Source organism: Orycteropus afer, unplaced genomic scaffold (assembly GCF_000298275.1).
Source record: "Orycteropus afer afer isolate SDZICR_OR568_19922 unplaced genomic scaffold, OryAfe1.0 scaffold00034, whole genome shotgun sequence".
In the NCBI taxonomy this organism is placed as follows: domain Eukaryota; kingdom Metazoa; phylum Chordata; class Mammalia; order Tubulidentata; family Orycteropodidae; genus Orycteropus; species Orycteropus afer.
Window position 1 is genome coordinate 2,998,786 of NW_006921621.1, and position 14,334 is coordinate 3,013,119.

At 38.7% G+C, this 14,334-nt stretch overlaps 1 protein-coding gene across 1 annotated transcript in view; it reads left to right on the forward strand.

Annotated features, from left to right (window-relative positions):
- The window catches only part of PKHD1 (PKHD1 ciliary IPT domain containing fibrocystin/polyductin), a 774,619-nt gene that overhangs the window by 758,609 nt on the left and 1,676 nt on the right, over positions 1-14,334 (forward strand). Inside the window, exon 65 of the mRNA XM_007936280.1 lies at positions 183-305. Coding sequence (XP_007934471.1) covers positions 183-305 — 123 coding nt within the window. The remainder of the gene's footprint in view (positions 1-182; positions 306-14,334) is intronic.

Below are 14,334 nucleotides of genomic sequence, written 5' to 3' on the forward strand. Positions count from 1 at the left end.
ATACATACACATATACACATACACACACATTCTGTTGCATGTATATCACAATCATTTTATGAAAAGATAAAATGGGAACACCTTAACATTTAGGGCCCACTTAAAATGAAAAAATGTTCTTTTTTAATTTTTAAAAAATATATATATACAAAAAACTGACTTCTATTTTTTCATTAATATAGAAACAAAAATTGAAGAGATTTCTGAATCCCACACTAACGATCAAAGGACTCATATTCACGTCTCATCCAAACAGCAAGAATCACAAGTAGAAACTGATAAAGAAGGCTCTGTAATGGGAGAAGGTAAGCTTGGGCAATGGGGATGATTCCCACAAGAGACACTCATTGTGGGTTAGCTGGAGACCCGCCCCCCCCCCCCGGGGTTATGGCTGTCATTTTCTAAAGCACTATAACTTACAATCCTTTCTTTATTCTTTGTCACTTCTTCTCAAGGAAATTATACTCTGGCACAGAAATATGCAAACCCAGCTGATACACTTAGTTATTACCAATTAGTCGAGGTGAAATTTATATATTTTTTTCCTCAATAGAAGATAACTGGTTTAACATTTGACTTTATTACAGAGAGAACAGGAAAATAGAATATAGGCATATAACCTTTCCTTTAGCTGTTGCAAAGCTGCCAGTTTGGCAACATTATTAAATTTGGGAAAGAACAAGGTATAGTTGCCAAATACCAACTCTGAAAATTAGATTTCACATAGGACCCCCAAGGAATGAGAGGGCTTTGTTAAGCTCTGGTTTGTTGTTTAGGCATATTTTTTAGGAAAATGTTTTACTTGCCTACTTTGTGCATTATACCAGATGATCTTACTTGTTCTATTGTTACATTGCCTTTAGAATTGGTGCCAAACACAGAAAGATAAACATTTGCCTCAAACCAATGCTTTGTCCTTGTCTTACCTATGACACAGAAAACAGGAAGCCAGTGGGTCTGAACACAGACGGGTTTGCTAAGTATGAATATGACATATGAAAAATATTTACAGAATTTCCTTGAATCTAAAACATTTTGAAACATATGCTGTCGGTAGAAGAATATTCCTTTTTCTTTTTTTTTTTTCCCCTAAATAAAAATCAATGATCATGACATTTTCTACATGAAAAGGAATACCCACCTACCAGCCTTACTGGTTCTGAGTGCATAATTAACAACTGATAGCAACCTATTATTCTGGCTCTAGCTAGTTACCTGAGCTCATGTGTGCGTGTGTATGTGTGTGTGTGTATTAGATTATTTACCTATTTATTTGTATTTTTTTCCCATGGAAGAAATGAATTTTTTTTTCTGTAATGTCTGATATTTTTTCCCAAGAATTTAGCCAACCATGCTGTCTCCTGGGCCTTCATCAAAAGATGGGAGGGTTGTGGAGCAAAGGGGAAACGGATATGCAAATGAAGAGTGGAAGTAGAAGGGAGCCTTCTCCTTCTAGATTCCACTGAAAGGGACTTTTATTTTGGTTTTCTAGAAGTCTCTTGTCCATATTATTCCATGGAAATTCAGGACAGGTGTTGGAAAGTATCATCTGAATCCAGCTCTGTGAAGAGCAGCATGTGCAGCCGCATTCTTCAGCAGAAGGCTGGAGTAATGTTCATCTTCCCACTAATCTAATGTGGCCATCTACATGAATCTCAGTTGCCCACTTAAATTAACTACATTAAACAGTCCACAATGCTTGGATGTTTTATTAAGGTACATTTTTTATGCAGTGGGTTATTAATAAATGATCAGGAATGAGACAAAAGGGACAGGGCTTCTGTACAAGAGTTTAGATTGGAGAGATGGGAGCATCAAAGAAGCCATTTTATTAGGACATCCAGGTTAAACATAGAAAGATGTGTTATCCGAATCTTCCCCCGAGGATCGTAGCAGATTTGTTTCCTTATCATTTAAGCTTTGTCCAAATCATTTCCAAGGCAAGTGATGAGGCATCTTCTGCTTTTCTTCGGAAATTATTACCAGCTACAAAACACCTAATTACTGCTAGCTTTAAATAAATTTGGTTTATTCCATCATTTCCATGGCACTTTAGTTTTCTTTTCCTCTGTGTTTTCAAACTTTTGACATTTGCTGATAAAGTGATTGGCTGTCTCATTGTTCAGCACTTTGCTTTTCACAAAGCAGTACCATAGCACTAAGATTACTTAGCTGTTGGAACTGAGCATTCCCACTGTCCTGTAGATTCAGGCTGTAAACTCACCATGTTATATAGCCTTTACCAAAAAATGAGTGATACAAAGATGTCAGTGAGTTGTGGTGGAGGAAGGAAGAAAAATCTATATCTCATGAATTGTTATCAGAGTTACTGATATATAAAGCCATCCAAGTCATCTTCCAAAATTCTCTCTCTTCGTGTTACTGCTACTCATAAGAGTTAATGAATTTCTGTTGTCAGCTGGAGAAGGAAGAGAAAGTGATGGTTAATAGCATGGATACCAGGAGTCAGAGAGACTTGCTTTGTGGCCTCAAGCAAGTCAACTAACCTCTCTATGCCCTTAGTTTCCTCATCAGTAAAATTGCCATAATAATATTGCCTGTACTTAGGGTTGTTATACAGATTAAATAAATTAAAATTAGTAAAGAGCACACAATTCCTGGCCCTGCAAAGATGGGCTCAAACATGGCTATGACTAGGAGGATGGCACAGGACTGAACAGTGTTTCTTTCTGTTGGACATACGGTTGCTGTCAGTTGAAACCAACTCAACGGCATCTCATAACAACAAAAACATGATTTATTTATTGTTGTTCTGTGGTTTAAGATTCAAAGTTTTCCAGGGTCTGATCCCATCTTTTCTTGAATCTCATCCTTCTGGCTTCTGCTTACACTTAGCCACACTAGTTCACTCATCCCTGGAATTGTCTAACATCTTCCTACCCATTTTCTTGCACAATTTCTTCCAATTGGATTGCTGTCATCATCTGTTAAAACCTCCTCAAGCTTTAAAGCACCAGTTGAAATGCCTTTTTTTTTTTTTTCTAAAGCCTTTACCAATCCTTCCCACATCAACCAAAATGAAGATTTTGCTCATCGGGTTCCAAAAATGTCCATCCATGACTATGGAACATATGTACTCCACTTATGGCCTTTAGAATTCATTATATAGATGTTTCTCTGTTCCTACAGGCTAGTGGTTCTCACCAGAGCTAATTCTGCCTCCCAGGTAGGGGACCAACTCATCCTGGTTTGCCTGGAACTGTCTCAATTTTAAAACTGAAAATCCTGTGTCTTAGGAACTCCCTTTGTCCCAGTCACACTGGAACACTTGGTCAGCTAGCCTCAGAGGACCTTTGGCAATGTCTGGAGACATTTTTGGTTGTCACTGTTTGGCATGGGGGTGTTACTGGCATCAAGTGAGCAGAGCTAATGTGATGTTAAGTATCTTATAATACACAGGACAATTTTCAACAATAAAAATTATCCGGCCCAAACTCTGGCTAAAATCATTATCTATCTTTGTAACATGCAGGTGAGAGCCTGCTAGAATGAATAAATACAATTAGATTTTAACTTCCAATAAATATTAAATAAGTATTTATCTCCTGAAATTTAATATCTTATTAGGCCTTCTCAGTATAGATACAAAGAGGTAATATCTGGTCCCTCATCCTTTATTAGCTTCTAATATGGTTGGGACACAAGCATAATATATTTGGGGAAATTAGAGAACAATTTCAGGCAGTAAACAATTAAATGTAAAGCAATCACAACAGACAATATGTATATGTATTTGAAGAGTAAAAATGGAAGAGAATGCTAAAGAATATCATTACCCTGGGTTACATGTTTAGCCCCTCTGGCTTCAAAATCTTATCACATCATTACAAATCCTGTTTTGCTATGGGCTAGGTTATCCAGCTTGCACAACTCAGGCTCATAGAAATGCCAGGGAGGGAGTTCAGCTTTAGTCTGTCAAAGCTCAATTTCTACGAGTTCTCCCCAGTTGCTCCCCTTGTTGCCTAATTTGGTTAATAGATCACACAATCTTGCACAATCTCTGAGGCTAGATACCTCAGAGTTATCTCTAACTTCTTTATCTCTACCATCCTGCCCTTTGCTTGCCAAATGTGATTGATTCTACTTCTGCAATGTGTTTGGGTTTCACCCTCACTGCACTTCCCCCTCTCCACTCCATTTCATGGACACAGCACCTTATATGTATCTATTCCTTACATGTATCTACTCCTCTTCCCCCCGCCCCACAAGCCAGAATTCCCCATGGCATAGGTCTCTCAATTTCAAAATATCCCCTCTAATGTATCCACACTTTCAAAGTCTTCCGTTCCTTCCAATCTCAGATCAGATACTTTTCCTTCTGGGATCCTTACTAAATCCCTTATCCAGATGTAGTAGTTCCCATCTCTCAACTTCTAAAATATTTTTCTCTTGATCACAAATGTTTTATATGTGACATAATTATCTGTGTTCATCCTATCTGGTCCTTTGGTTCTGCGTCTTTTCTAATCACTGTAGCACTTCTACCACAATGCTTTGCAGATATAAGACAATTGGTAACTACTTTTTGAGTGAACGAGCTATGCTTCCTTCCACTTCCTCTTTCCAAAGACCCCTAGATTCAGTCAGTTCTTAAATCTACTGAAAGAAACACCCCTCACCTCTTCTAAAAGAAATATAGAAAGTCTATCCAGAGTTCACAGGACCAACAACAGGGTAATAACTGCACATCTTTTGTATCCTGAAAAAGGGCAAAATATGACTTACTTTCTTCCAGAAATGCTCTCTGCTGCACCTCAGATTTTTCTCCCAGTTTCCTTTGTTTCTACAGGATGGCCATGTTGCAGGCCTCCGTGCTGCCTTCTCCAAATTATGCACTGGTCTCTGTCAGGCCTCTATCCACCTTTCTTTGTGAAATCCATGCCCCCAATGTTGGGAATAGAAAACCGACATGCAGAAAAAATAGCTAGCTATTATGTGACTATTAACATCAACTTCAGAGGTTTCTTGTCTCTACCACTTTAGAATCCTATCGAGTGTATGTGGTTTATTTTGGAATGTAAATTTTTTAAAAAAATAATATCAATTTAAGTTTTATAAGAACAAATCTATGAGAATTCCAGGGTGTAGGGAAGAGAAGGACATTATCAGGATGTGCTGTTAACAAGGGAAAGGCTTAAGAACTAGAAATGATCCCAAGTTCCCAGGAAAATGGGAGCTCTGATAGTATAGTACCTAAAGGCATTGGATTGGTAACCAGAAGGCTGGCAGTTCAAACCCACCAGCCACTCTTTGTTTTTTTTTAATTGTGATTTGGGCAAAGATTTACAGAGCAAATTCATTTTCAATGCAACAGCTCCCCTCCCACTTCCTCCCCATAGTTACCTCTTCCCAGTGTCTATCCCTCCATGCACTCCTGCCCCCTGAGCTGTCTCCCTGTGCATAAGCAGCCCTTCTTTCTCCCATGATTGTTTTCTCCAAGGAGTGTATCTACCTGAGGTAAATGTTCAACTCATATGCCTGTCTTTTGTTTGACCAGCCACTCTTTGGAAGAAAGGTTGGGCAATCTACTTCTGTAGAGATACTGCCTCAGAAACCCAAGGAGGGGTCACTATGAGTCAAATCAATTCGACATCAATGACTTTTTTTTTTTTTTTTTGCCCAGAAAAGTAAGGCTATATTTGGGAACAATTAATAAATATCATGTCCATGTCATACAAGAAAAGATACATGAACATCTCCTAATTTAAAAATATGTAATAAATTCTAGTACTTATTCCTTAAGGAAACTTAAAAAAATAATAATAATAGCAAGGAGTAAGTAGACGCCCACTAAATAAGATGAGGAATTCCAATGCTATTTGTAACCAAGATCCAGTATCACATTTACCAATGAAATATTGGAGAAAGTTCTACTTTAATGAGAACAAAGCATATAAACTCATTCTCACCATCATTTTGTAACATATTTTATAATGCCAAGAAATACAGCTGGATATAAGACAAAACAGAGGACAGTGTTGGAGAAAATTCATGAGAGTTTGCAGGGGATGTAAATGTTTACTGGGAAAACTTAAAAAGCCAACCATTAAATGCTACAATTAACATATTATTTGATTAACTTATCGAAATATAATGCTGATCTACAAAATATATTCTATAAAATATTCTATAAAATAATGGTTTCTAGTTAGGAAAACGAAAACCAAAAACCAAACTCACTGCCGTCAAGTAGGACCTGACTCATAGCAACCCCTACCTGGGTTTCCAAGGCAGTATCACTACAGAAGTAGATTGCCCCATCTTCTTTCCCAGGAGTGGCTGGTGGGTTTGAACTACCAGCCTTCTGGTTAGCAGTCAAATGCCTTAGGCTCTACGCCACCAGAGCTCCTTACTTAGGAAACAAAATCAAATACATAATAGTGACCCAAGGATATGTGATTATGGTATGTTGGGAAGAAAAAGAAAAAAAAAACTACAAAATATATGTAGAAATTAAAAAATATATATAGTATTTTCCAAGATAGTTTAAAGAGAAAACTTGAATTCATAGGGAATTACAACATATTTCTAAATATATTAACCAGTGTTATGAAGGGAACTCTGGTGGCTCAATTGTTAAAGAATTCAGCTGCTACAAGTCAGCAATTTGAACCGACCAACAGCTCCATGGCACAAAGATGAGGCAGTTTGCTTCCTTAGAGATTTACAGCCTTAGAAATCCTATGTGGCAGTTCTACCCAGTCCTATAGGGTTGCTATGAGGGAATCAACCCAATGGTTTTAGTTTACAAAGACCTCAGCGATTTCTAAGTTAGCTTGGTGTTAATTTAGTTCCAATTTTAAAAAGTGTGCAACAAAATGAAATGATCCTAAAGTTCATCAGAAAGTATAGACCAGTGCTACAAAGCCAATATTGTAAAAGAAATGTGATGTTATGGAAGTGGGGATGGGTAGCTTTCCTGAAGAGAAAATATTTATGTTACCATTCTTAAAACAATGTGATACTGATACACGAATTTTTATACAGAATAATATGCAGAGACAATAGTGAAACTGTAACACCCAGAGTTAAAGGCAATTAGATATTGAAATGCAATATATCATAAAAGAAATAATTGAAATAGAGGAAAACAGAAGGATAAATCTATAAATGGGACTAGAAATGTTGACCATTTAGAGCACTTATCAATCTAAACTAATACTTCAAAAATACAAGTTTCCCCTGCTGTCCAAAAATAGTATTCCTATGAAAATTTTATTTTCATAAGGCAAAATGGTGTTAATTGAAGAAGGAATTACCATTAATTTATGTTAAAAATTTGTCAGCATTCCCAGACCCCAAAATTAACCTACCAAATCTTACTAAATAACATATGAAACATAAAATCACATGAACTTACATTGTTCCCAGCACAGTTCAAAGCTATGGTGGTGTGATCCTGAGATGTTGAGTGTAGTTCCAGGGGAAGAGCTTCCTGGAGCCACGCTTGCTGCTCCTCCGGGCGTGTGCTGACTTGTTAATGGGTCATTGTAAAACAAAGCTGAACACCAGTTTGACTTTACATTTTTTGTAAAAGTGTAAGTCCTCTTTATATTTCCGTTGGTTATCAAAAACAGGTGCCAATGTAGCTATTTCATAAAAGCAAAGTGGTGTAAAGCAAACTTTTGAAAAGTGGGGGATACCTGTACACCAAAGTAATTCAAGATGGGTTAATGAGTTCATTTTGATTTACTAAAATACCTGCATTGATGGAGTATTACAGAACCATTTAAATGGAAACCATTTATGATAATGTGGGACTAAGGGTGATTTTTCCTTTTTTAATGTTTCTCTAATTTCCATACCCTCTTCATATGTCATGTATTACTAAAAATAAATGATGATTTCTCACAAGATAAAATGTAAGGAGCTCTGGTAGTGTAGTGCCTAAGGCACTTGCCTGCTAACCAGAAGGCTGGCAGTTCAAACTCACCAGCCACTCCTCAGAAGGAAGGTTGGGCAATCTACTTCTGTAGTGATACTACCTCGGAAACCCAAGGAGGGGTCGTTATGAGTCGGGTCCAACTTGATGGCACCTCACAACAACAATAAAATGTAAGGCAGACCACAGCTAATAGGATTTATTAATTATTGCTTATCTATTCTTAAATATATGGACAGGTCTATCATTCTTTGGGTTTCTGAGGCAGTAAATCTTTATGGAAGTAAATTGCCCAGCCTTCCTTCTTCAGAGTGGCTGGTGGGTTTGAACCCCAAACCTTCTGGTTAGCAGTCAAATGACTTTGGCACTGTGCCACCAGACCTCCTTCAAGTCTATCACTCTTATTGACAAATGAGAAACCAAGGTGGAATGTAACATTCTTTGTTTTTTTTTGTTTTGTTTTTAATTGTGCTTGGGGTGCAAATTTACAAAGCAAATTTGTTTTACATTCAGCAGTTCATGAGCATTTGATTTCAAGCCCCAATTTCCATCCCCAACCATAAAAAGCCCTCCTTCCCTCCTGTCCCTGTGACTACCCCCTCCCTGTGCCCTTCTTAACTATGCACTCCTGTCTGTCCAGCTTTCCCTCTGGGTGAATGCTGACCCTCTGGTGTCTCATGGCTAATTGATCAAAGGGGTACATCACCCTGGGGAAGGTGTTCTGCATGTTAGTCTTTCTAATGTTGAGCTGAGAGCCAATCCATGGAGTGAGTCCATTTCTAGGCCAAAGGGTCACCCGGGGCCATAGTCTTGAGAGTTCCACCAGTCTCTATCCAACCAGTAATTCTGGTCATTTTTGAGTTTTTGAATTTTGTTCCACATTTTTCCTCCTACTCTATCCAGGATCTCCAGTTTTGATCCCTTTCCAAGTATTTGGCATTAGTAGCATGGCACCATCTACTTCTGCTCTCGGGGTTGTGAAGGGCTGAGGTCCTCGTGGTCCATCTTATCCTTGGACTAATTGTTTCCAGATGCCTTTGATTTCTTCATTCTTCTTTGCGTCGGATGAAAGGAGACCAATAGGAGTTTAACATTTTTTATGTCCACTGATCTACCATCCATCTATCTGCTTCTGACCTCAGTTAGGCTCAAAAATCCAAGCAATTATATTGGGCTTTCTGTGCTGAATTTGGGTTCCTGGGTGGTACAAATGGTTAAATGCTTGGCTCCTAACCTAAAAGCTGATGTTTCAAGTCCATCCAAAGGCACTTTAGAGGAAAAGCCTGGGGATCTACTATCAAAATGTCACAGTCATTAAAAATCCTAGGAACACAATTCTACTCTGATGCACATGGGGTCACCATGAGTCAGAATTGACTTAGCAGCAACTGGTTTGGTTTTTGGTTTGGTATTGAATTTAGTTCATATAATTCTTAATGTAGAACATGGAGACTGGACTGTTGTTGTTGTTGTTGTTTGCCGTCAAGTCAGGTCCGACTCATAGCGACCCCTCCTTGGGTTTCCGAGGCAGTATCACTACGGAAGTAGGATTGCCCAACCTTCCTTCCGAGGAATAGGAAAATATAAACAGTGGGGCAGCAGTCAGGGGTTTGCTGTGGGATGAGAGTCAGGATTCATTGTTAATTTTCCTGTTTCCAAAAAAGCCAGTGACTAGTATTCACACAAATTAATAATCACAAGCATACCATTTATTTGTTGCCCAAGAAAGTTTGGAAAGGACATCAAAAGAGGTCAATGATAGACAAGCTGCAACTGACAGTGGCTAAACCCAGAAAGAAACCAGTGAATCCACCTCTTTGTATTAAAGAGATATATGTTTCCCATATTTTACCATATTCTCTTGAAAATTTGGTCACACCCACATGTGGTTGTGTGATTGCTTCTCCCTCTAGAAGACAGGAAGGTGCAGTTTGAAATCCCACCTTGCCATTTTAATGGGAACTCATCAACAAGGCAGAGGTAGAAAGAAGCATGCCGGTTCAAATGTTTCAATACTTACTATTCTTCCTTCCTTAAAGCCCAAACATTAGCTGAATGCCTTAGGACACCTATCTGCTATAAATTCATTTCTTATCTAATTTGTCTGAGATCTAAGCTTCTTGTGGAGGTCTAAGATCAAAGGATCTGATTCCTTCTGATGTTGGCACTGACATAAAATGTGTGCTGACTTAGTTCTGTCTATAACCTCACAGTGGGAGGTGGCCAGCCTTTCTGGGCACCTTTACACAGTGAACTTTCATTTCAGCTTAGGAGTCTGTCAGGTATGTTGCTTATTGGAGCAGCCATGTAAATAATTCATGGGGAGATTCTTAAATGTTTTGGGGTCTGCAAAGGCAAGCTGCCTCCGTTATTCTTTTATGAATAGATGCAGACTTGAAGAACAAGAGGGAACGGATTTCAAATTCAGGTCTCTTAAAAACAGGATAACAATATCTTCACCAGATTGATAATTGATAACTTATAGTGTTTGATCTATTGTATATAAAGTGATATTGTTTTACCATGGGATACAATTCAAAGCCATTTTTTTTTTTCCTATTTAATTTTGCTTCTACCTGACAATTTATTATTCAGCATTATGGTAGTGGAAGCTTGTCAGCTTGGCTGGGCCATGGTTTTGAGTGGCTGGGCAGCTGGATGTAGTTATTCCCCATGATGAGATTATAATCATCTCCATGGTAGAATCTGCTGTGAGCAGCTAATCAGTTGAAGGAGAGGTGCCTTTGGGGTGTGGCCTGCTTCCAGTAGATAAAGAGAAGCTTCCAGAAGGTCTTTTGGCACATCTGGATTCTGTGTCAGGCCGAGTCTTCATCTCAGTAGCCTGCCATATTGCCTGACGATCTGGGGATTGTTTCCTAGGTTTGTACTATTGTTGTCTGTGAATCTTGGGACTGTGCCATTTTACCCGTAGATGTTGGGTTCTTTAGTCTCAGCAGCCAGCAGCTTCATGAGTCAGAAAAAGCCTCCAGTTCTGTTGGGCCTGGAACAGGAAGCAGGGCTGAGCCCAAGGTCAAGGGGCTTTCACCTGTCCCCTAGAGCCGGCACTTTGAGTTCGGACTTCTAGCCTCCTAAACTGTAAGAGAATAAACTCCTGTGTGTTAAAGCCATTTGCTCTTATAGAAGCACTGGAGGATGAATACAGTAATCTTTGGTTATTTGCTGATCCTGATAAACTGTGTCCTTTCCTCTTAATGGTAGCATATTTATGGAGATAATACTGACCACAATGTTTGGCGTAGGACTGGGCATAATGAAAGGACAATGTTGAGGCATAAGAAATTTCCTTTTCTGAACTCAGAGTCTTAAGAGGAAGATGAGACTGTCACACAAGGAAAAGTGATCAATAACAGAAAGAGCTGCATAGATCAAATGACAAACCCAGGCCACAAGTATTGAAGTATAAATCAATATTGGTTGAGCTGTCAAGAAACACTTCCAGAAGGAGTAAGAGATCCCAGAGAGACCATAGGTAACCTGAAAATTCTCATAGTTCTAAGCAAGAGAATCATTGATGTGATCATAGCAGATATATGTTAGACAAAAATACTGTGGAAAAGGAGAGGAAAATATAAATAATAAGGCTTTAACAGAATATTGATTGATGCATCATGGAAACAATAGAAACCACCTGATTACTTTATCTCATTTTACTGTTCCAAATCAAAAGCATATTATGTTATGTGTATTGTTACTTTTTCTCCTCCTCACCTCATTTCCCATTCATTGCTGGGTTAGATCGAAATAGGAAATTGGTACCCTCTATCCTAATATTAGGAGCTCTGGTAGCATAGTGCCTAAGGCACTTGACTGCTCACCAGAAGGCTGGCGGTTCAAACCCACCAGCCACTCCTCGGAAGGAAGGTTGGGCAATCCTACTTCCGTAGTGATACTGCCTCAGAAACCCAAGGAGGGGTCGCTATGAGTCAGGGCCGACTCGACGGCAAACAACAGCAAATAACATAACATCCTAATATTAAGGAGCTCTGGTGGCATAGTGCCTAGGGCATTTGACTACTAACCAGGAGGCTGGTGGTTCAAACCCACCAGCCACTCCTCAGAAGGGAGACTGGGTAATCTACTTCCATAGAGATACTACCTTGGAAATCCAAAGAGGAGTTGTTATGAGTTGTAATTGACTTGATGGCAGTGAGTTTGGTGGCATAGTGCCTAAGGCATTTGACTGCTTACCAGAAGGCTGGAGGTTCAAATCCACCAGCCACTCCTTGAAAGGAAGATTGAGCAATCTACTTCCATAGTGATACCACCTCAGAAGCCCAAGGAGGGGTCACTATGAGTCGGATCAGATGCCACGGTGGTGAGTTTAGTTTTTTAGTTTAATATTAAGGAGATCTGGTAGTGCAGTGCCTAAGGCATTTGACTACTAACCAGAAGGTTGGCGGTTCAAACCTACCCGCTGCTCTGCAGAAGGAAAATGGAGAAGTCTACTTCCATAAATATTTGCTGCCTAAAAGCAAACCCAGTGGGGATTGCTATGAATTGGAATTGACTCTATAGTCATGAGTTTGGTTTTGGTTTACCCTAATATTATCTCTTATAGTATGATATGGGAGCTCAGGTGGAGTAGTGCCTAAGGCATTTGACTAACCAGAAGGCTGATGGTTCAAACCCACCAGCCACTCCTTGGGAGGAATATTGGGCAATCTGTTTCCGTAGTGATACAGCCTCAGAACCCAAGGAGCGTTCACTATGAATTGGATCCAATTCGATGGCAGTGAGGTGTTGTTTTTTTATAGTATGATATAGATGAGATCGCTGTCTCCTACAATAAACACACCACTCTCAATAAACAGAGAGGAGCATAATATAAAGGTTATTAAATTAGCATTTTCATTGTATACGGATGGTTCATGAATTTGGTGGTGAAACAAGAGAAGACTAGAGATGGGAATTATAAATGATGGTATTGCCACCTCCCTCCCAGTGGACTAGAGAAGTTCTCAATTTTTTTCTACTGACATGAAAAGAGGACATTTGGGTGGGTAACATACTCCTAGATATATACTAAACCAAATGTGTATATATACAGGCAAGCGTCCTTCTCAACTCCATTCACTCTCAGTCTTTAACTTTACACAGGGTTGTGTGGTGCTTAGGATATAGACTCTGGAGTTAAAATTTTAAGATTCTGAAGAGTAGTAATCCATTATTTTCTGCATAGTCTTCAGGAAGGTACTTAAATTTCTGTGCCTCAATTCTAAAAATTGAGCCTCTCCTCTAAAAAGGGGTTGATAATACCACTTACTTCTCATGTTGTTTTTAAGATTAAATGATAATTTAGAATGATGCCTGACATGGTAATTGCTATGATTGTTAAATAAGTGTTTTTAAAATTATTATTAACCTTTTACCTCCTCAAAGAACACATACTAGAATACAAATGAGTAAGGCTGGCATTAATAGAGGGATAATTTTTACTTTTCCTTGATTTATTAAAAAAACTTATCATTTGATAAAGTTATTTAAAAATTGAATTGTGATACTTACTGTTTATAACAAATACATTGACACCCTCAACATAAAATGTATTCCTCTTCTAAGTTAGGGTACAGTTTTTGAAGAAGGTAAGATGTATCACAAGATGATTTAAAGAAGGGAAAAAACATTGGAAGCTAGGATGGAAACACTATTTCAGGCCTAAGGTATGTTCTAAGGTGATTCTTAGAGGTGGGATAATTAGGGGAAAGAATAAAAAATAGTCAGGCTTATAGTGGGCTGTAGCTGTAGAATAAAGCACTATAACATATATAAAATATTTTAAAGGAATTGTATTTGGGCATTCATCTGGAAGAGTTTTAAAAACTGAAGTCAGAAAAGTAGACACATTAAAAAACTACATTTTATATTCGAGGCCCTTCAAAGACAAAGACTTAACACTATCTTCCATGAAATGCTACTCTATTTGGTCCTATTGTTTCTTCCTCCCATACTCGTAGCTTTGTCATCAACACATCATCATCATCATCATCATCATCATCATCATCATCATCATCATCTAACAATATGATATAACACCATAGCAGTTGATCTTTATGGGGCCATTAATTGTTCACAAAAGGAACTCTGATGGTGTAGCGGTTAAGACATTTGGCTGCTAACCAAAAGGTTGGTGGTTAAACCCAACAGCCACTCCATGGAAGAAAGATGAGGCAGTCTGCTTCTGTAAAGGTTTACAGACTTGGAAACCCAGTGGGGTCACTATGAGTTGGAATCGACTCAACTGCAGTGAGTAATAGTTCATAAAGCATCTTAACATGTAGTAGATCATCTGTTCTTACAATAGCCTTGTTGTTGTTGTTGTTTGCCGTCGAGTCGGCCCGACTCACAGCGACCCCTCCTTGGGTTTCCGAGGCAGTATCACTACGGAAGTAGGATTGCCCAACCTTCCTTCC